Source organism: Mixophyes fleayi, chromosome 3 (genome assembly GCF_038048845.1).
Source record: "Mixophyes fleayi isolate aMixFle1 chromosome 3, aMixFle1.hap1, whole genome shotgun sequence".
Taxonomy (NCBI): domain Eukaryota; kingdom Metazoa; phylum Chordata; class Amphibia; order Anura; family Limnodynastidae; genus Mixophyes; species Mixophyes fleayi.
Genome location: NC_134404.1, coordinates 38,716,513 through 38,739,445, shown reverse-complemented (window position 1 = coordinate 38,739,445; position 22,933 = coordinate 38,716,513). Strand labels below are relative to the sequence as shown.

Genomic DNA, 22,933 nt, shown 5'->3' with positions numbered 1-22,933 from the left:
GAGTTGGAGAGCAGCCAAGCACTGTCTAAAATTATAGCCACGCCCCAAAGCATGCTGGCCACGCCCACTGGTGTTGTGGCATGGAAACCCCTCTCTACAAATCCTGCGTTTGCCCCTGCTGGTCTAGATTATTGATTCTTTCTGGCAGGCGCCAGGGAGAGGGAAGCCCTGGGGGCAGACATTAATGACGCGGCCACATCCCCTGTCATGTGATGCGGCCGCCTGTGCGCTGACGCGGTTGCATCTGATATCATCAGATGCGGCCGCGGGGGGAAATTATGTATTTTGCATCGGGGGGGCGGCCGGCCGGCCTACCCCCGGCCCTGACAGCGAAGTGTTCAAACACAGCATGAAGCACCTCTTTGAGGGATACGCTTGTGAAATCACCAATTAAGACATCCTTGTGCGGGGTCGCACCATGGAGGAACATGACATGCGATTGAACCCTGACAAGTGTCGTTTCAGAGTTACTGAGGGCTCTAATGTCAGTCACCTTCTAACATCAGAGGGTGTCAAGCCAGATCCAGCCAAGTCACGTGCCATCGAGCAAATTCCCAGCCCCACAGACAAGCTGGGTTTGCAGCAATTTTTAGGTATGTCAAATTACCTTTCAAAATTTCTGCCTCACTACATTGACGTCACAGCTCCGTTCCGCCAGCTTTTGCACAATGACGTTAAATGGTGTAGGTTGGGCTGTCATGCTGATGCTATTGCTCTGCTCAAAGGTATGATCACTTCTAGCCCAGTGCTCCAGTTCTTTGATGTACATGTTGCTGTGATCATCTCTACTGATGTTTCCCAGCATGGTTTTGAAAACCCATCAGTTATGTGTCAGAGCCCTTACAGACACTGACGGTATGCTCAGATTGAGCTGCTTGCCCTTGTCTTTATCTGTCAAAAGTTCCACGAGTTCATCTACGGACGTCCAGTGGTGGTTGAAACAGATCACCAACCACTGATCACTATTCTCTGCAAACATATGCACACTGCTTCGGCACGTATTCAACGGTTCAAGCTCAAGCTCCATAGGTACCATCTCAATGTGGTGTACAAACATAGAAAGGACCTCCAAGTAGCTGACGCTTTATCACATGCTCACCGGACTCAGCTGCCCCTGATGCTGACGATGACATGGATGCTATAGAGTTTGATGTCCTCTCCACCCAGCGCATGGAAGAGCTGCGTGATGTTACATTCAGGGATGACTTTTGCCAACAGTTGTCGCATGTCGTTGTGCATGGTTGGCCGTCTTCCTCCAGGGAATTGCCTCATGACCTCAAGTCATTCTTTGCTTTCCGGGACGGGATAACTATCTCAGAGGGCATCCTCCTGCATAGTCAGCGGTTTGTAATCCGATATGCTCTCCTAGGATTTTACGTGATGCAATCTGACGGTGTTTTGTATGAGCGCAAGAGGCGTCACTTCTTAGGGGTGTGTGAGCCATCACTCCCAGCCCACGGAATACCACGGAATACCGCCTGAGGGTGTCAGGACACCTATCAATTTGGACAATAGGTCCTCTGAAGATGCATCTATTGCAATGCAGGACATTCCTATACCCCTGACCAATAGTGAGCCCTGTTCAACACAGGACACATGACTTCCCTCTTTCTTCATTATGAGGTCTGGTAGAATCTCCAGGCCTAATACTAAATTCCAGCACTTTGTTATGTAACTCTCGGTATTACCAGTTCATGTGTATTTTCATTTGCACACTGGTCCCACATCCAACACCTGTCACACTGTCTCGCACCCACACATCTGTTGATTGTTACTTTTTTCTAAAAAAAGGAGGATGTAGATGTATGCTATGTGTGGTTGGCGGAAGTGACATCACTGCCATCCACTTGCTATTCAGGAAGTGCAGGCTTAAAGGAAATACCTGGCAGCCATCTTCAGTTCTTAGTATATACCACACAATAAAGACATGTTTTCAGTTCTCCTGCCTCTTCTTTTTGATTTGAACTCAGTTCTACACCAGGACTACCAGGTTTAGCTGATGAAGTAGGACACCAGCATTACCAGGTTTAGCAGTGAAAATGGAGGTGCTGTATATCATGCACAACAGGTTAGCTGCAGGTACAGGATTAGACAGGAGGAAGATCAGGCAAGCCAAGGTCAGAAGCTGAGAGATCCACAACAGTACCAGGGAGAAGACAGGAGCAATGTCAAACAAAGCCGAGTCTGGGTCACAAGCAAAGTTGCAAAATGGCTGAACAAACAGGGGTCAGATAATCAGGACCAGATCATAGGGAAGACCAGCGCAGAGCCAAAATTAACTGCCACCATTCTGTTGGAAAAGGCAGTTTTAAAAAGGCCAGACACAGGTGATCACAATCCAGATCAGATGATGAGGCCTTATCCCCTTGCAGGCAAGGAGACACTGTTCAGGTACAGCAGTGACTCTGGTAGTATAAAGGTACTGCAGGCCTAATTCAAAATGAATTAATTGAGTCCTAATAACTGCGTTGACAATCAGTCAACTTTATGGTGTCAACATTATGAATGTTAACATTTTCATTGTCAACATTTTTCATTGTTGATATTTCAACTACATCCCCCCTCCTACATCTTTGACCCTGTCAAGTAAGACTTCTCTACTAGTCCACTACGTTCTCCTCCATCCTCAAATCTCTCAAGCGCTCCCTCAAAGCTCACTTTTCCAGTCTTGCCTAGCCGGCCCCATCCTAAGACATTTACCTCCTCACACTGCAACTGTCCATTTCACTCCTCATCAATCGTCTCCATTTACTACCCTAAGCCTCTTAATGTTAACTCTCACGTGTTTCGCCCTCTCTACCCCCTATAGCCTCATCCTCTTTGTAATGTTTCCTTTATTCTAGTTGTGTCTTCTTATTTAGTTGCTTTCTCTATAGTCTCATGTAATGATTTTTATTGATTCTATTGCTTCTCTTGTCCATTTATCTGTATTGTTTTCTATTTTTTGTGCGGCGCTGCCAGATTCTATGGCACCATATAAATAAATTGATGAAAATAAAATATTTTCTCTTCATTCTTTGTTGCAAGTCTTCTGATTTTGTAATCCAATGGGATTTTGTAATACAATGGGAAAGAGAACTCATAAAAGCCTACACAACTGATCGCTGCGAGCACCTGCCACAGAATGACCTGAATTGTCAGAGACTTCCTTTAGTCACTAACCAATCACACGTGGACAGCGTGGTGAAACGGTTGTGATTGGCTAAGCAGTTAATTGGATTATTTGTCACTCTAGGTGATAGACAATCAATGACAAGTGCTCATAGTGAGATGTTTTTGTTGGATTTTAAGGGTTTTTCTATTTTCCCATTGGATTACAAATACAGAAGAATTTCCCATTGGCTTGGACAGGGTGAGGATTTTTTTTGGAGGGGGGCATGCTGCTCTTATAATTAATAATTCAGATTTAGGGACCTATTCATCAAAAACCTTATTATTTACTTGTCAGTGTGACAATAACCATAGTTTATCGCTTCTTATCCCAGTGATATATTACTTGTCTCCACACTTTTCCAATGTTTCATCGCTTATCCAGAGACATAAGAGTTGCTTACTGATCTGGAGGCCCCGTTCTGGTTTGAGTGTCAATTTCTACTACAATAACAAAAAAAATAAACTACATGCTTTTTTTCATGAAATGAAGTAAAAAAGTTTTACATATGAAAATGTAATTTCTGTTACATTATATTGTCTATTAATGCTAGGCTGAAATGGTGTCAACGGAACAGTTACTGCCGCAATACTTGACAAAACGTGATCGAGCAATTACTTAAATTAAAAAAAAATCAGCTTCTAACAGTAAACTATATATTGTTTGGTAATTAAGTCTAGGTAATATTGGTTTTGAGACTGCAAAAACAGCCCTATCACTGACAAAACACCCATTTTGGACAGCCATAGGGTCTTGATAAATCTGGCTCATTGTCCCTTTTGTATATACCCTTTGATTTTGTCTCTTGTTTATTATCTTACCTGTATTAAAAGATGTGTGTTTGTCTCAAGTTGTATGCGGTACTACTGAAAGGGGAGCCTGGAGAAGGAGAAGGTACCATGTGATGAAACCTACGCTCCGATAAGAGAGAAGAGATGTTTCAGTGCTGAAAGGCTGTGTTGGGTGGAAAATTTAAACTACTTGTACAGGGGGTGTGTACATGAATGCAGGGCCTGATTGGTCTCAGCACCTGTCCTATCAGCTGCCAAATTCACTTTCACATTCCCATCAGTGGAAGTCTGAATCCTTAAGAGGTCACAATGCTTTATTTACAAAGAGTGTAATGACCGAGGAGCTGCAAGCAAGATCCTCTTTGGGGACTCCGTGATCCTCGATTATCCCAGATGCACCTTGATTTCTGTCAAAATGCATGAGTTTGTGGAGCAAGACAGCAGCATTTGTGGAGGACCAGAAATTAGGAGTTATGTATGAGCTGAGTGGAGCACATCCATTCCTTGGTAAGTACAGCATGCCTAGTTTTACGGAACACCACAAAAACAAGATTCCCTACTGAGGTGTAAATGGTGTGTTACTTGCTTTGCAGTAGGTCCTACGGCCAATTTTACTACTAAAAAACATTTGGATTTTTGCCCCAGTTGTGAGGCGTAAGATGTTGGGTCTCATCCTATACTTTAATGGGATGCAACAAGCACCTTTTAGCAAACACAAGTGTCACATATAATAAAGACAATCCCAGAGTTTCCTAGTGATTGACTTGACCTGGCTATGAATAAGGTTACACTGAGCAGTAGACTGGTGGAAAAACTTAAACATTTTATTTAATGAGCTGGTTCCAAAGTGTTAGTAAGTTGGATTTCGATGTCTCATTTATTCTTTTGCACATCCGATTTGTGAACCTCCCTACAAACCTAGGTGAACTTCTAGTTTTGGAGACTCCTCCCAAGAGTGGAGGGTATGTGTGCACCTTTAAGTTCTCTGGGTGGCCTATCTGCAAACACTGGTGCAAAACTAACGCATTTTGCCGTGGGCATGGCGTATCTTTTGTTAATGAGGTCCATAGTGTCCTCCAGCGCAGAAGTCTATCCTATCTTGCTAATGGTGTAGTCTCATATCAATTCTCAAGTCATAGTTTGTGGAGAGGGGGGGGGGGGGGGGGTACTCACAGAATTGTTACATATGGTTGACATTATGTAAAGTGGGGCTTATCCCAGACACTTTATAGCATGACATATGACAAATCTGTTTCTACCAATTTCCTGAAACTTTTGCAAATATAATACCGAAAATTACTAGTAGTGCCAGGAAGTCTGGAGGGAGGTCATAAGTCCATGGGTGCGATGGTGCATGTCATGACACAACATTAAGTATTTGTTTCCACTGTGTGGGAGACCACAAGGGGGATTCAGACCTTCAGAGGTACCCTAGAAAATGCACCAGAATGGGCCGGTGTGTAGCAGCTGACATGAAGGGGGGGGAGCTCCCATCAAGTAATAGTCCCCTGAGCACTGCCCTCACAGAGGGGAGGGGGTCACTGCAGAGAGAACATGGGTAATTGGAGCGCAGTTAGAGACTATAAGGCTGAAGTAAGAGAATCCCTGGTTACTGGGATGGATCATGGAGAAGCAGTCTAGAAGTCTTCTGCAAGGAGAGTTGCCAGTATCAGCTTGGTTATGAAGGAACGTCCATCAATGTTTTGGATGATTACTAGTACAGTAGCAGGAGGAGAGCCCCCTTATAAAGTGTCCCTTGCACAGTGGGGGGGGGGGGGGTGGGAGGTCTTAGCCCCTTGACAGCACGGTTATTTGGAGTGGAGGAATCCCTGGTTTAGTGGATGGCTGTAGGTTGTTGAAAAGTCCTTGGAGTAGGGGATGTTATATGCTAACAGCAACAGTGTGGCCATTGGGGAAGGGATGGTGGGAACATATGGAGAGGAGTCCATGGATATTGTGCTGGTTTATGAGGAAGAGAGCAAGAACCTCTGACACATAGCCCACTGTGTGTCTATATGTGTGAGAAGCTGTGACCAAATGCTGTGGCATTACTACACCCAGAAACACCGGGTATGTACAGTAACTTGTCAATTATATGGGCCTCCTATGCCACCCAGTCCATGTGTTGCTGGGAACCGACTGGGCTGCCTTGCCACTGTCCCCTTTATTTATCCCAAATTGTGCCCCTCTAACTGCAGTAGGAGGGGCCTTCTGCCTCTACTAGGCTCCTTAACTGGCACCTAGGACCACTTCCTTCTGGGTATCTCTCGCTGCTATGGTACCCCCTTCATGGGCACCTGGGCTGGTAACCCTGACCTCTTGGCTTCAGATCAGGGTTACTGTGTATGGTTCCCCGGCTTATCACACTGGCCAGAGCTGCAGGTAGCGGGCAGAGCGTTGGTACTGGATGCAGGGTTCCAACCTCAGAAGAGATGGATTAGATTGGTCTAATCTGTAGGTCACAGGAATTGCAGCACAGGTAAGTAGGCGTCAAAGCAGGATCTTGAAGCAGTGATGATTTATTAGCTCATGTAGTCTTAATAAGGACAGTTACACGCCAGTTGGTGGTACTAGCGATCTTTCCAGAAGTTATAGATGGTATGATGATACATTACATGGTCAAAGAGTGCTCCTTTATTACACATTTTGACACACATGTTAGCAGGGGGTAATGCCGCCCCCTAATATTAGATGGCTCCCCAAAGACTGAGATATTATATCAGATAATTATTATCAGGATGCAATATGTTCTCCAAACTTGGATTTAAATGCAATGCAAAGTAATTTACAGCAATCTGTGATATCCTAAATCACATTGTTCAGAGATTTCCTTTCACTTTATCAAGGCAGGATAACAGGTAACGACTCTCTATTGTGCTTGAAGGCTATAAAGACCTGTTGGTCACTTCACATGAAAAGAATTCATTAGCATGAGGCTTCCTTTAGAAAAATTACGAAAATGCAATTTCCTCCCCTGGCACAGTCTCAGAAATAAATACATTTCCTATACAGAAGTACAACACAATAAAAAAATTCACTACATTTGCAATGATATACAGTGGTGCCCTGCACCTCTAATTAAAATAAATATCTACAATAAGTTATTTCTACGTTATCAACATCATCATCATTTATTTATATAGCGCCAACATATTCAATAGCGCTTTACAATTGGGGACAAACACAGTAAACTAATAAACAAACTGGGTAAAACAGACAAAGAGGTGAGGAGACCCTGCTCGCAAGTTTGATACATGAGGTTAAGTCTACATTTTGCATTTCGGTCCAGCCAGACTGCAAAGGTAAAAGCATACTTGCCAACATTTCTTTTTCTTTTTCCGGGAGATGCCGGCTGGGACGTGGGCGTGCAGGGGGCGGGGCGGGGCGGCGAAATCGTGTCATTTTGGCCCCGCCCCGTGACGGAATGACGCAAACCGCGTCATTTTACAGCGGGGGCGGGGCTAAACGCCGCGATTCACCCGGAATCGCGGCGTTTAGCCCCGCCCCCGCTGAATTTTTCCCACTTCCTATCAGGGAGATTGCCACACTCGTCCGGGAGACTCTCGCAAAATGCGGGAGTCTCCCGGACAATCCGGGAGAGTTGGCAAGTATGGGTAAAAGTGATTCGTAAGCTAAATGATCCTGTCACACAACAATGGTCAGGCGGTAGTTGTCTTGTGTGAAATCCAGCCACAAATAAGTTATTTATAAGTGATCAAGACACAATTGCTGTAACCAAAGTTTTGTGCAGGTGAAGTGAGGAGAATGGATATGAAATGTATCATGTAACAACTACTAAGATCTATACCGGAGGAATTGGCGGTAAGCTGTCAGTGTAACCGTTATGATTATGTGCTGAGGAGGAGTGTGAATAAAGTTTTATTTTACTTTATCATGAGATGGTCTGTTGCCCAACCTTTTATTGTATTCAACTTTGCAATGCACCAATGACCACAACATCATCCACCTCCAGCGAAATTATGTGTCAAACACCTGCGCTATAGAGTGGGCGTTCTGGTTGCAGGTGCCACACCTATGCCACAGCCACAGCTAAAGGGGTCATACAGCGAGGAATGCATCACACTATAACACAACACTCTAATGTTATTCACAGCAAAGGAGGGGTCACCATTTCATTATAATTATTATTTATTCATCAGACACCACAAAGGGTCTGCAGCGCCGTGCAATGGTGGTTGGAGCAAACTACAAAATGACATAATAAACAGACTGTATTGTATGCACTAGGTGTGGGGGGGGGGTTGGCAAATGGGATGTGTTAGAGGAGGAGGACTGTAAACAAACTCAGCTGAGTTACACAATAGAGTACTATTTACACCTGCACTAACACAGCTTGCTTTGGATACTGCAATCCAAGACAACAAGCTGGCATCCTAGCTGAGGTCTAAAGTACCTATCTCTGGGCTCGATGACACTTGACACTCACAGGAAGCAGTGTGTGGTGATTCTGCTGCCAGCCTAAAGAATTGTGACATTCCGTACAGGTACGTCATGTATATAATAGGATAATATACTATAGAAGAAGAGACCAGGCTTGGAAGAATCAGTGGAGAACCTCAAAATAGGATAAAGCGAGACCACAAAACTGATTGTGGCATTCAGGGTCCCTCTAACCTCAGCCACCATTAACATAATTGCCATTACATGGCTTATTTTTGTATAGATCATTAACTTTAAGTGTATAAAACCTGATATGTTCTTTGCACATAGCACTTTAATAATTAACTTATCTCTGGTTTTCCTCTTTTTCAGAAGGATCTGAGCAGTGAACTTCTCGTATACTCCAAGATGAAAGAACGGATAAGTGCAGATTCCTCTCTTACTGGTGATGGAAGATTGGATAAAGAAACAGAAAAACTCCACCTGAAACGCGAGCTTGGACTGGTTAGCGCTGTGTCGCTGATAGCTGGCACAATGATTGGCTCTGGGATTTTCATGTCTCCTCAATGGGTTCTGTATTACATGGGGAGCCCCGGGGCCAGTCTAATGATATGGGCCTCGTGTGGCCTTCTGGCTATGCTGGGAGCCCTTTCTTATGCTGAACTTGGAACCGTTATTAAGGAATCAGGGGGGGAATACATATATATTTTAAGGAACATTGGCTCTTTACCTGCTTTCCTCCTGGCTTATACCTCTGTCATTGTGGTGAGACCCGCCGGTATTGCTGGAGTCTCTCTAAGCTTTGCGGAATATGTGGTGGCCGCTTTCTACCCAGACTGTCCATCTCCGCAGGTGGTGATTAAGTGCACAGCAGCGGCCTGCATCCTTGTCCTGGGCATCATCAACTGCCTCAACGTCAGGCTGGCTGCTTCTATCATGAACTTCTTTACAGCTGCTAAACTAATAGTGCTGTTGGCCATAATTGTGGGCGGGGTGGTTCTTTTGGTAAAGGGGAACACTCAGGTCTTACAGAATGCCTTTGAAAATACAGCCACTGATTTTGGCCCCATAGGAGTGGCCTTTTATCAAGGACTCTGGTCGTACGATGGATGGAACAATCTGAATTACGTTACAGAGGAACTGAAGAACCCTGAGGTTAGTGAATGTTCAGTAGAAAAAACAAAAACAATAAAACAAATGTATTAAGATAATATAAAAGATGAATTTTGTTTTGTATGCTGGATGCAATTCTCAATTTCTGAGTTCAAGGGCAACTACACGGTACAACTTCTCTTGTGCTAAATGCAATTCTCAGTATTTGTTTTTCTTCTGCATACAAGGGCACAGTACCACTTATGTTATGCGGTAAGTAAAATTTTCAGTATTCGTTTTCATCCAGTATGCATGCACATTATCAGTTATAGGGGCATATTCAATTTCTCGCTGGATTTCAGCTCGCGTTTCAGGGAGCTGCGAGCTGAAATCCGGCTAAGTATTACCGTAATAACAGTAATACTTTTTCCGCGACGAAAACCTCCAACAATTGAATATGCCCCATATTGTTCTATATGTAACACTCAGCATCTGTTATTATTTTGTGTAAAAGAACAATGCACAGAGCCACTCCCCTTGTTCTTCAACTAGAGATGCTTAAAAATTCTGAAACGATTCGAAATTCGATCAGATTTCACTGGGTTGAAATCCATGAATATGTTCATAGGACAATAATTTATAGGTCGTGATTTTGAACTTGCGGTTTCAAAATTTGGGTTTATATTTGTAATTCACCACTTGAAGTTCGCTTGTTCGTAGACGATGTTCACATTCACGGCCGAGGTTTCCTGTTCGAGATTCGTATTTGTGGTCTTCTGTTCACATTAAAATGAATGTTTTTAAATACTTTTATTTTGAAAATTAAACAGTTAAAGAAAGTATTATAAAAAATTTTTTTTTAATGTGAACTACGGACACTACTGTTTGCAGGTTATGGTTTGCTGATTGCATTCTCCGTTTGCGTTCCATTTTCCCTGTTTGCGAAATAAAAAGTAAAAAAATGATCAATTTAAGCACATTGGTCACCTGTGAACCGATCGGAACTCAGTTAAACCTGTTCAACGTTCTCAATTTTATTTGAAATAATGGTTCAAGAATCGATCTGCAGCTGGTTTGACCATCTCTTAATACAACAAAGAGGCTAAGGGCTAGATTTACTAAACTGTGGGTTAGAAAAAGTGGAGCTGTTGCCTATAGCAACCAATCGGATTCTAGCTGTCATTGTGTAGAATGTACTAAATAAAGGATAGCTAGAATCTGATTGGTTGCTATAGGCAACATCTCCACTTTTTCAAACCCGCAGTTTAGTAAATATAGCCCTAAGGGTCTGATTCATGCTCGGACGGCCGTCGGTTTGCGTGGCATATCCTGTGGGAAAAAACTCTGCGCATGCCAAGAAATGGATATCACGTCAATAAATGCAAGTGTATGCAATTCATATTGGCATGACCGTCTACGACTTAAGAGGCAGATAGGGAGAGGGAAAGGGCTGTCTAATGTAGGCTATGTACAGTACGGGCGTCCGACGCACCTGCGAGTGATTTAAGTCTTGGGTTTCTTGCAAGTATACTTAGATCCAGCACCAAGGCAGGTGCAAATGCCGACTATTAGTGATGACTGACACGGCATTGTCTTTAAAAACTACATGCAGCCTGTAGCTATCATAGAACAACTGTATGCAACTAAAATAGACTATAAAAACAGATTGTGTGCACAGTATGCATTGAAATGATATTTATTTATGTAAATCATATAAATAAAACGTATGATTGAAAATATATTGTTATATAAATGATTATACTGTTAACAGTTGTTGTTGTTTTAAATTTTGATAAAATAATAGTTTTATGCATTTTTATGTGAGCTTTAATTGCACATACGCATGTGCATATACTGTGGTCTATTGTGTCTCTCCACGTATGACAAGTGACGTTTAGACAGAGCGTACTTCCACCCAGATTGAGATCCGCTTGGATTTGAATACCGCCGGGACTACGCACAAGTTCCGTGCTCCTTTTATACACGGAACATATATGTAAGTTGCGTTCAGACATGAATCAGACCCTTTGGTTTTAGAACTCAAAAAAGCTGTGCCATCCTTTCGTAATTAACCCCAATGGTCTCACTCATTATCTCGCTTATTATCTTTTATCTCAAAGTATAATATTACAGTAATTTCTTCTGCCTTATTATAGGTGAACCTCCCTCGAGCGGTGATGATCGCGATCCCACTTGTCACATGTCTCTATCTCCTGGTTAACGTCAGCTATTTTGCAGCATTGACACCGCAGGAAATGCTTTCTTCAGATGCTGTCGCCATCAGCTGGGGGTCAGTTTCTGATTTATATGTACTTGGCAATGTGATGATCATGATTTTTATTTGTTTCTTTAATTGGGGTCTTTATTTACTCAAAACCATAGTTAGCACTTAAAGATAAAACTGGATTTAAATTTTTGCTGTGCTGCCCCACACACCTACTCTTCATCGCCGCAGAGGTCTAAGGCCCCAACCGGTGTCCCCTACACTGTGTGTAGAATATCTATTCTACGAATAATTAAAATTATCATTTTGATGTTAATAGGCATACATAAAGAAGAAAATGTGAGAACGTGATGAAAAATATAATACAATAAGGGAGAATGTGGGGATCACCTGAATCAGATATCATCACTAGTGGATCTTCAGGGTCTCTAGCGTAGTCTCCTTGCGAAATGGAATTGACCGCAGGTTACGCGGATCAGCGAATGCTCCCAGAGATTCACAGGCAGGTTATAGCCTAACAAAACCCAATCTTATTCCCATAGATTGTAAGCTTGCCCCACAGATTGTAAGCTTGCCCCACAGATTGTAAGCTTGCCCCATAGATTGTAAGCTTGCAAGCAAGGCCCTCTTACCTCTCTGAATGTATGTATTGCCCTGTATTGTTTTATTACTGTTTGTTTCCAATTGTAAAGCGCTACGCAATCTGCTGGCGCTATATAAATAAATGTTGATAATGATGATCTTACTGAGAAGTAATACATGTACATCACTGACCCAGACAGACTATTCTGACTCCCAACATGTTTTATATATATATATATATATATATATATATATATATATATATATATATATATATATATATATTATTAACAATTTGTACAATCAGTATAATTTCAATAGGAGGAAATATGGAACAAAGAAAAAAAAGGAGAAGAGGGTAGGGGCTTCAAACATGATGCCACTGATAAACCAAAGAAACAACTTTCCAGTTTTCATTAAGAAAACATATGAGGTAGCACATGTATATATGAGCTTTAATTTTGGCTACCAACCATATGTCTTTGAAAAGAGACAAAGTTACAAAGAGTCAAAGGAGGGACTAAGGCGGTATATCAAAGCCCTATTTATTAGTCATGAACATGAAGCCAGAATCTCAGTATCTTGGGATCGTACCACCAAGTGTGGAACAGGGTGCCCTCAAAACTACATTCTCTTCAACAGTCCTTAGAGGACCTGGGGTAGAAGGCATGGATTCGGGTGAGCACCATTTACCACATATAAAACAGTTTATAGACATTCTTTTTAAATATCACACATATCAAGCTCTTGGCAATCTTTTTGTTTATTTTAGTCCATTCTTCTATCTCTAGTTCCCCCTTCACCCCATGTCCTCTTTCCATTGTAAATTAATGGGGATCTTTATCAGGCTGACCATAAGCAATAAGCAAACAGTAGAGTGATAAGATTAAACCTTTAGGATTAGACTTGAGTCTACAAAAGGATTGTATGGGAAGTGGATGTGAGAGCTCTCCCATTACAGGAGCATGTTTCTATGACCAGGTAGTTGCAACTATCATATCCTGAATTTCCAATTTGGAGCTGTAAAAACAATATTAACACAAAAGTGACAGGTTCTCTTTAATTTACTGTCACAAAACGTACCTGCTTCACACTCCTGTGCTGCTGATTCCTCTGCCTCTGTGTACAGATCAGCACTTCCTGGTTCGGGTGGTCACATGATCGTGGCTGGGAGGCGGCATATACAAACTGCAGAGTATATAAAGCTCACGTTGACACTGCAGCTGTGTCAGAACAATAAGTTACTATTTGGCGTCTGGCTCTCCCTGTGTTAAATTCTGGTGTTTCCCTGTGTATGACCTATGGGCTTGTTAGACCTCTGCTTCTAGACATCCATTCTGCTGCCTGTGCTTCTGTGTACTCGACTATCCATACCGACCACTCTATTGTCTGTGCTGCAATGTATCCAACCCAGAGTGTCTTCGGTTCCCATTTCAGATAATTCTGTGTGCGGCATCTCTTCAGTGTATCTGACCCAGTGTTCCTCTGATTACGGCCTAGGATTCTTCTGTGCTGTAGCTTCAGCTAATTAATCCTACTTGCCTCAATGTACATCTCTACCGCTACAGAGTCTGCTCTCCTTGATCCAGCCTTGGGTCTCCTACAAACCACCCATCACCTATCACGTCAATGGGCTAACCTAAGGGCCGAGACCTGCGAACCTTCAGCAGAAAATTCCATCTCGCCTTGCGGTGGTTCTTGGTGAAGACCAGGGGGTTGTATAGACTCCGCGCCTTGGGAAGGCCTGCGCTAACTCTGACTGATAGAAATTCCCTGTGAATATAACATAGGCATTGAAAAGGGTCTTTTCCCTGGAGTAGTAGAAATGCAGATACCATTCGGGTGTAAGTTCATAACCAATTGTCTAATAATACTTAGACAACTGTCAGAGATGACAATTTAAATCCTGATGTCAGAATCACATTAAACACAACTGGACAATGACACATTTTTAAGAACTGCTGACAGCAGCACTGCATTAAAACTGCCATGGTGCACTGGAGGGGGGTGTCTTACCCAAGTGACCCCAAATCACCCACATTTAACCCAAACACCAGATCACCTCTAGCCACCCCCTCACACCAACTTACCTTTAGTCACCCCAAAATACGTAAACACACACCTCAAAGGCCGCATGACCACAAAACACCCACACAGGCAGCCTAAATTCCCCAGGCAATCACAAATAACTTGCTCCAAAGTACACCACATACTCTCACTGACCCCCAAACAGCTACTCAGCCACCCTGAAACATTAACACCCCAATATTAACTTTCAAGACAGACACTCACCTCAATTGTGTCCACAGAATCTATTGAATTATTGCCATAAGATCAGCAGGATCTTCTATGGAAGGAATATTTCCTGCGCAGGTTGTTCCCTCAGAGTCCTTCTCCTATTGGCGGGAGGTGTTGCAAAATGTCCGACTACACATTAATAAAAAAACAAAACAAAAAAACCCCTCTCCATTCAATGATGTGTGGGACAGTCCACCAAAATTGGGACTGTCCCGTTGTAATCGGGGCGGTTGGGAGGTATGCACTTACATTGGTGTGGTTTCGTTCACCAGTCTGAGTAAATTGGTTTTCTGCCTGTGCTGCCAGACATCCTATGCATTACCTTGTGGCTAGCAGAGAAAACTTTTGGCCCAACACTCCAGTAATTCTCCATGATTCTAATTACTGTAGATTGAAAGTGCTGGGCACCTGGACGTGGATAATCTCTCTGGGTGTCGCTCTGTCCACGTTTGGGTCTGCAAATGGAACCTTCTTCAGCGGAGGCCGCGTGTGCTATGTGGCAGCCAGAGAGGGGCATTTGGTAAGCATCGTTCTGACTGTGTGTTGGTTTCCAGGCTTTCTATCAGTGTTTCTGGAAGTGCTTCTTTTACCCTATCAATGTGAGGGTGTATGGGCCACTATCATGCTGGGGGGGCTCAGCAGTTAATTAAGGAGTTCAGTGAGTTGACTCAGGCTGGGTACACACATCAGAAAATTTCTCCCAATGATAAATCTGTAACGATTTTACCAGCGACTGAAAGTCCCGATCAGCAGCCGATTCTTGTGTACACATTATACACGTTTTACAAGATTTATCTTCAGATCTGTGCTCTCCATCTGTCATAACCATCTGCTGAAAAGATCGTGACTCTGTAAACTCTATGGAGATCTGGACGTTAGTGCACACACACTGCAGGATTGGAATGACTTCATTCCTTAGTTGAATGAGATTTTTTTTTTATAAATTCTTTATTTATTAGAAAGATAAAGTACAACAATGCAGATTATCAATGAAGCGTGGTAGATATGCATATTGTTACGTTTAGTACAATAATATTATATGTTAACAGAGAGAAATATGCAAAGTGTATATGATAGAAGTCTATCTGTCGACAATTACAATAAAGCAAGCAAACAGCTGTTTCCTCTTTCTCTTTTTTTTTTTTCTAATGAATCCAATTGAACAGAATTGACGCAGGAAACAAGAGAAAAAGAAGGGGGGTTGACACACGGTAGGAATTGGGCGAGAAACAAGGGGAAAGGAGGAAGGGGTAGGAGGAGAGGGGGGGGGGGAGTATGTGAAACTCTTCATGCTATTTTCAAATGTTCACGTGATGAATGGAGGGGACTGTCAAATCATATACCTGAGTAGGTGGAGGATAAGCCGATTTAAGATACCTTATATAAGAATTCAAAAGATACATTTTTGAATGTGCAGCCCTCAATCGATTGAGGTTGGGGAGCAAAGAAGGGTCTTAAATTCTACTGTTTCCTTGAACTCCAACCAGCTGAACCAGGTGGCTGTGAAGTCTGAGTATTTATCTTTTACAGAAAAAATAATATCATCCATTGACATATAAAATTCGACTCTGGTGAACCAGTCCTTGAGTGAAGGGGGAGATCGAGATCGCCAATGCATTGGAATAACTGCTCTGGCTGCGTTGTTTAAGTGTTTTAAAAGTGATTTCTTGTATTTAGATGAGGGAATGTTGGAGAGAGATAAAAGCCAAAAACCCGGGTCTACCGGAACCTCATGACCAACAATGGTCTTAGAGAGCCTGATAACTTCATCCCAAAAGGGAGTAATATGAGGACATTCCCACCATATATGCACCAAAGAGCCAAAGGCTCCGTTACATCTCCAGCATAATGAGGACATCTGAGGGTGATATTTATGTAGTGTGGAGGGGCATCTATACCATCTTGTCAGAAGTTTATAATGGGTTTCTATGACCGAGGCACTCACAGAGCAACTATGTGTGTTTTGATAAATCTTGGGCCATGAGGTCTGTGATATATAAGGTGCTAAGTCTCTCTCCCATGGACCAGTATAAGATGGAGCTGCTTGAAATATATCATTCATTAGGATTTTGTAGATACCTGAAATGGTATGGGAGGGAGTGTTTTTAGATAGACACAGAGCCTCAAAGGGAGTAGGTTCCCTAGCCAGGGAATTGCTGCCTCTCACTGATTTAACATAGTGCATCACCTGTAAATATCTCCAGTACTCACTTGAGGGAAGCGAATAAGTAGAACGGAGCTCCTGAAAAGAACAGAATTTCCCTTTGACCACCAGCTGGCTGAGGCTGACAATCCCAGCTTTCGACCACTTCTCAAATGCACTTCTGGACAAGCCAGGAGGAAAATCTGGATTGCACACGATAGGGGTCAAAGGGGAGGGGACTGACCCCACACCACTCCAGGTGCGAAGTTTATTCCACACCTTCAGAGTGGGCCCGATTGTAGGGTGGTTTATCTTAGGGACTCTAGGCAACCATGGAAGAGTACATAGATGATTTCCACTGAAATTACCCTCCAACTCTACCCATTGCTTATCCTCTCCTCCTCTGGTCCACTCTAGGATTCTATTTAAATAAACTGCCTGGAGATAGCTTTGAAACATGGGTAATTGAACTCCTCCTTGGTGTTTTCGTCTATATAAAATAGAGTGTCTAAATCTGGGTTTTCTTCCTCCCCAGACAAATCCACTAATGAGTTTTTGGAGATTGTCAATAAATACCTTCGGGATCTGAATCGGTAATGCTTGCATAATATATAATACCTTGGGTAATATATTCATTTTTATGATACCCATTCTGCCAAACCAAGAAAACTTCGGAAGGGACCATGATCCTAATTCTTTTTTAACTTTAGACAATAATGGAGAGTAATTCAGACGGAAGAGATGTTCATTATTTTTTGCAATGGAAACTCCTAAGTAACGTATATGTGACTCTTGCCATTTAAATGGGAACGCATCCTTAAGACCTGCAATCGTATGTTCTGGAGCGGAAATGTTGAGTGCGGTAGACTTGGAATAATTAATTTTAAAGTTAGAGAGATGGCCAAACTTTAAAAATTCAGACATTAAATTAGGGAGAGAGATGACTGGATTTGTGACTATTGCCAGTAGATCATCAGCAAATAGAGCTAAACGATATTCCTTTTTTCCAATCTGCAGACCCGAAATGTCAGGGTTACACCTAATAGCCCTCGCCAGAGCTTCCATACATAATACAAATATCAAAGGTGATAATGGGCAGCCCTGACGAGTTCCGTTAGAGATAGAGAAGGAGTCTGATAAAATATCGTTTATTCTGACTTTAGCTGAGGGACAGCTGTATAAGGCTAGAATTTTACTTAGACAGGAGGGGCCTAATCCCATATGTCCCAAAATCCCTCTCATAAAACACCAATCCACCCTATCGAATGCCTTTTCGGCGTCTGTTGACAGGAGGACCGTGGGGACCGAGGAGACGGAAACTGTGTGTATGAGATCAATTATTTTAGTTGTATTGTCTCTTGCCTCTCTTCCAGGGATAAATCCCACCTGATCGTTAGAGATCAAATTAGGTAGAAGCACTTTCAACCGGTTAGAGATTAATTTGGCAAATAGTTTGACATCAATATTTAATAAAGAAATCGGACGATAACTGGGGCATAAAGCGGGATCTTTCCCCTCCTTAGGGATGACCGTAATGTGAGCTTCTAAAGACTGGGGCGAGAAACTATTTACACTGGAAACATCGTTAAAAGCATTTAGAAGAATGGGACCAAGTTTTTCCATGAAAGCTTTATAGTATGAGATTGAAAAGCCGTCTGGGCCAGGGCTTTTCCCTGATGGGGAAGATTTAATGGCCTCTGACAATTCTTCAAAAGTGAAAGGAGAATCGAGCATGTCCCTAGTTTCTTGTGAGATCCTGGGGAAACTGATATCTCTCAGATATTTGTTTATCTCCTGTAGCCTAGAGTCCTCATCATTACTTGAAGGGGAGGGCCTGATGTTATATAAATGAGAATAATATTTCCGAAAGGCTCCCGCTATATTATTGTCTGTGTGTTTCAAGGCTCCCTTATTATCTTGGATCGAGTGAATGTAAGTAAGGGATCTTTGGGCTCGTAAAGCTCTTGCCAAAAGGCGTCCTGGTTTATCACCCCATTGGAAATATTTATTTCTGCATTTTCTCCAGGCCAATTTCATTCTATCATTCAACAGTTTGTTTAGAGTAGATCGTTTCTTTTGTAACTCCACTAAAATCTCGGGGGAGAGAGACTGTTTGTGATCCGTCTCTAATTTTTTAATGTCTAAAAGGAGGGCATCTCTAACCTCAGCTTTCTGTTTTTTGAGAAAAGTACCCAGCTGTATACACTTACCCCGGATAAAACATTTGTGAGCCTCCCACACTACCAATTTTGAAGTCTCCCCATTATCATTTATAGAGATATAAGTTGAATGAGATTTTTAGTCCACATATAACACCAAATCAAACAATACGATGTGCTTTAGAACGATACAACATGATTGTAGGAGCATACCAAGTAATGTGATATTGGACCTAACGGTTGTTGTTTTTTTAACTTTAAAGTTTTTTATTAGTTTTAAAGAATTTGTAGGGGATACAGAAAAAAGAAAGGAAAGGGGAAGAACAAAAATAACAAGGGAAAGGAGGGTGGAGGGTACATAGTGGGTATGGAACACAACAATATATCAAAGAATACGTAATTTGACAAATAGATACACAGCAACCTAAGGGTTGTTTTGATGTGTGATTCACACGACAATAAGGTAAAAAAACCTGAAGTGTGTGCCCAGCCTTAGGGATACAGTAATACAGGATACAGTAATACAGGATACAGTAATACAGGTAGTGAATATATCTGTACTCCTGTTATCTCCTGGGCAATTAGTAACAGTCATTATAGATATATGGCATTGACTGAAGACACTGATTAGCTGATCTGTATCCAGTATGGCCATATCTATCTACCTCATATCTATCTGTACATCTGTCTGTCTATCACTCTCTCTCTTAGCTGATAGATGTATAGACTCTACCATTCTACATGAATAATGATTGTTACTTTGACAGCCGGACGCTCTATCAATGGCTCACGTGAAACGCCTCACCCCATCGCCAGCCCTCATCTTCACATCCGCCATCTCTATCGTGATGATAATACCCGCCGATTTTAGCAGCATTGTAAACTTCTTCAGGTGCGTATATACTTGTATATGTTCACCATCCCTCCCCCACATTATAGATACAGAGTATTATTGATTCGGTTGTGTCATATCTCAGCATCATGACATTGTAACACCAGGGGATTCATTAACAAGTGCAAAACAAATGCGTTTTTTTTTTTTTTTTTTTTTTTTTTAATACCGCACGGATATCGGGTACCCGCACGTCCGTATCAACCAAGGAGCAGATCTGAAAAAAACTTTGTTAATGAATACGGGTCTCTGTATGCTCTGCTCTAACAGACAAGACACTGCAGGATATGTCCAATACATATGTGGAATATAAAGTCACAAAAGAACACACAGAAGAAAAAAAACAAATTAATGTCACCTGTTAATAAAAAAAAAAGTTGTTTTTTTTCTTAAATTTTTCCCCCTTTTAGTATGTTACGAATGTCTTCTGTACATGAAATACATTTTTACAGTTGTTCCTGATTGCAAACACATCTTCTAGCATGCATGCTATCACTCGCCACTTACATCGTACCCGGTGCAAGTGATACGTCTGAAAATCACGTACCTTAGTTTGAATGGGACTCATCTGCATGCGCTAGAGCTTGGCACGCTCTTACTGTACACTGACTACCGTGCTTTTACACAGACCCCTCCCGGTTCCGCCCATGAAATTATTGGCTGTAGTAAGGGTCCTTTGCGCTGGAATATGAATTGGATGTTGCTGCGTTCTGTGGCGTATGGTGCGTTTTTGGTGCATGCACAGAGCGATTTTATGCAACATATGGCTTGTATCAGCATTTACGTGCCATAATGAATCAGGCCCCGTGTATTTTGGCTCCACCCTGCTGAATATATTTTTTGCACATTCTCATTATCTTTAACCTGTATTGAGCTGATATTTTCTGCTTCCATTCAGTTTCACAGCCTGGTTGTTCTACGGTATAACGATTGCTGGCCTCCTGTACATAAAGATTAAAAAGCCAGATATTCCCCGACCATATAAGGTAAGTATCAAAGTGTTCTCATTACTTGAATCCACTGACAGGAAACGGGTAAACAGAACTCGAGTATTACAGTACATCCTTCTGAACTTATGTCAGTATGACTGTTGTGAGAGTTTCATCTATAAATCCTGTTGGTTTCTACAAAAAACAGGACACCAGATTTTATTTCCCCACGGGAATGAGACAATGATAATTATAATGAAATATCTTCTAATTTATGTAAAAAAATATATTATATTTACTGCAATCGGTTGTGCATTCTCGACCTTTTAGCTGCCATTGTGCTGTCTTTAGTTGGATGCAATATGCCGTGCAATTATTATAGGGGATTTTTCTCGTATTCAAACCACGAGGTGCAATTGCGACTGACAAAATGTTTGGGGTGAGGTTACTGCTGCGCATTCCAATGAGATCTGGGAGTGTTTCATGCTGTTTATTGTAGAATATTTGAAGTATGAAGCTTGCTCAGCAATACATTAAGGATGAGGGAATTAATGTGTGTCCCAATCAAAATGCAAATTAGAAAAGATTTTAAAGAATTCTGAGCACTTTGGCTGCTGATGTGGCATGAAAAAAGTTTTGCAGTGAGGGGGCTGGATTAGTGGTCGGGCCGTGGTCGTTTGAGTCTGCGACTGATGCCGACAATTGATAAGATACTGATGTTCAAGGAAAGGGAAACAAATATGTTATATGTCATTTTTTTAAATAATCTTTTAAGAATTCTGCCTCTAATTGCTTAGTATTTTGTAATATATGTATAAATGTACTTATGTGTTGGTAACTGGCCTAATACAATAATCTGCTACAATATAATGTGCTACTAACCATTGCGGACATGAATCACTTCTCTTTTCTGAATGTCAGACGTCTTATCACCCACCAATGGCTGGATGTCAGCTGGCTTTAAATTGGGTGTCCATCAAACTAACTACTCTTATGAAGTATCTCTGTGATATCAGATTTCAGTCTTTGGGGTAGATTTATCACACCTTACAAAAAGTGGAGATGTTGTCCATAGCAGCCAATCAGATTCTAGCTCTAGTTTCTTAGAATGTACTAGATTATTGTAGCTAGAATCTGATTGGTTGCTATGAGAAACACCTCCACTTTTCCTTTTAGAAGGTTTAATAAATCTACCCCTTGATGTGTAAAGATACCCCCAGTATGTACTCATTATTTTCTTTAATTTGTTTACTTGTTGTCTGGTTTACCAATCTTGCCAGTGTAAATTTGTACGGGTCTATTTACTAAGAAACGGCGATAGGGCTAGTTTGCAATAGACGTCTATCGCAGGGATAGAAAATCATCTATAGCCATTATTTATTGCTATAATCTGGCTGTGGCAGAGGAGTGATATTCAGCTGCGATACTGGGCAGGAGTGGTAAGACTTAACCTACCGCCTCACCAGCGGCTAGCGGGTCCACACTTAGGCAGTGGAATGGAAAAAAAATTCCCATTAAAAATATTCAAAAATAAATATATCTATTTTAAAAGAATTGAATTAAATGTGTGTAAGCGACAGGTAGACACTAATATCAATAAACGTGACACAATGCATTGTAATGATCAATTAATGTTTATTTATTCCCTCGTAGTTATGCTGTTTTTATGTTCCAGGTTCCGATCATTATCCCCATAATTGTGCTTATTGCTTCTGTGTTCCTGGTGTTGGCTCCCATCATCGGCAGCCCTCAGCTGGAATATCTCTACGTCGTCCTATTTATCCTCAGTGGGATCATTGTTTACATTCCCGTGGTCTGCTACAAATGGTCTCCAAAATGGTTCCAATCCATCACTCTCTACCTCCAACTCCTACTTGAAGTGGCTCCGACCGATAAAAACAACTGAGATGGAGACAGGAGCGCTGGGATTTATTTTTCTTTTTTTTTTCTGTAAGCAACAACCGCCAGGACTTCAGTGTTTTTGCTCCCAGTAGCAGAGGTTTCGTTGTGATTTCCGTACCTCATACTTCAGCCCTCAGATGACACCTTTCCCAGAGGCGGGAAGAACTTTAACGACTATCACCATTATTAGCGCACACCAGTTGACTTCATGCTGGGGAAGCGGCCATTTTGTGAGCTCCACGGTATATAGAGACGATAGGTGTAATTTAACTATAATGTTTCTCACCCATTAAATACTAAAAGATTTATAAAGTATGTGGCATTATAGCTTTGTCAGGCATCAGCACTGTATATAATGTATATTTATAT

General features: G+C 41.9%; 1 protein-coding gene across 1 annotated transcript; it reads left to right on the top strand.

Moving 5' to 3' along the window:
- The first annotated feature begins 418 nt into the window (after positions 1-418).
- Positions 419-22,730, top strand: LOC142143115 (b(0,+)-type amino acid transporter 1-like). Its single transcript, XM_075200831.1, has 8 exons — positions 419-593; positions 1,109-1,431; positions 8,716-9,498; positions 11,592-11,725; positions 14,930-15,059; positions 19,609-19,733; positions 20,632-20,719; positions 22,338-22,730. The coding sequence occupies exons 1-8, from the start codon at positions 419-421 to the stop codon at positions 22,566-22,568; spliced, it is 1,989 nt and encodes a 662-aa protein (XP_075056932.1). The 3' UTR covers positions 22,569-22,730.
- The last annotated feature ends 203 nt before the right edge of the window (positions 22,731-22,933 follow it).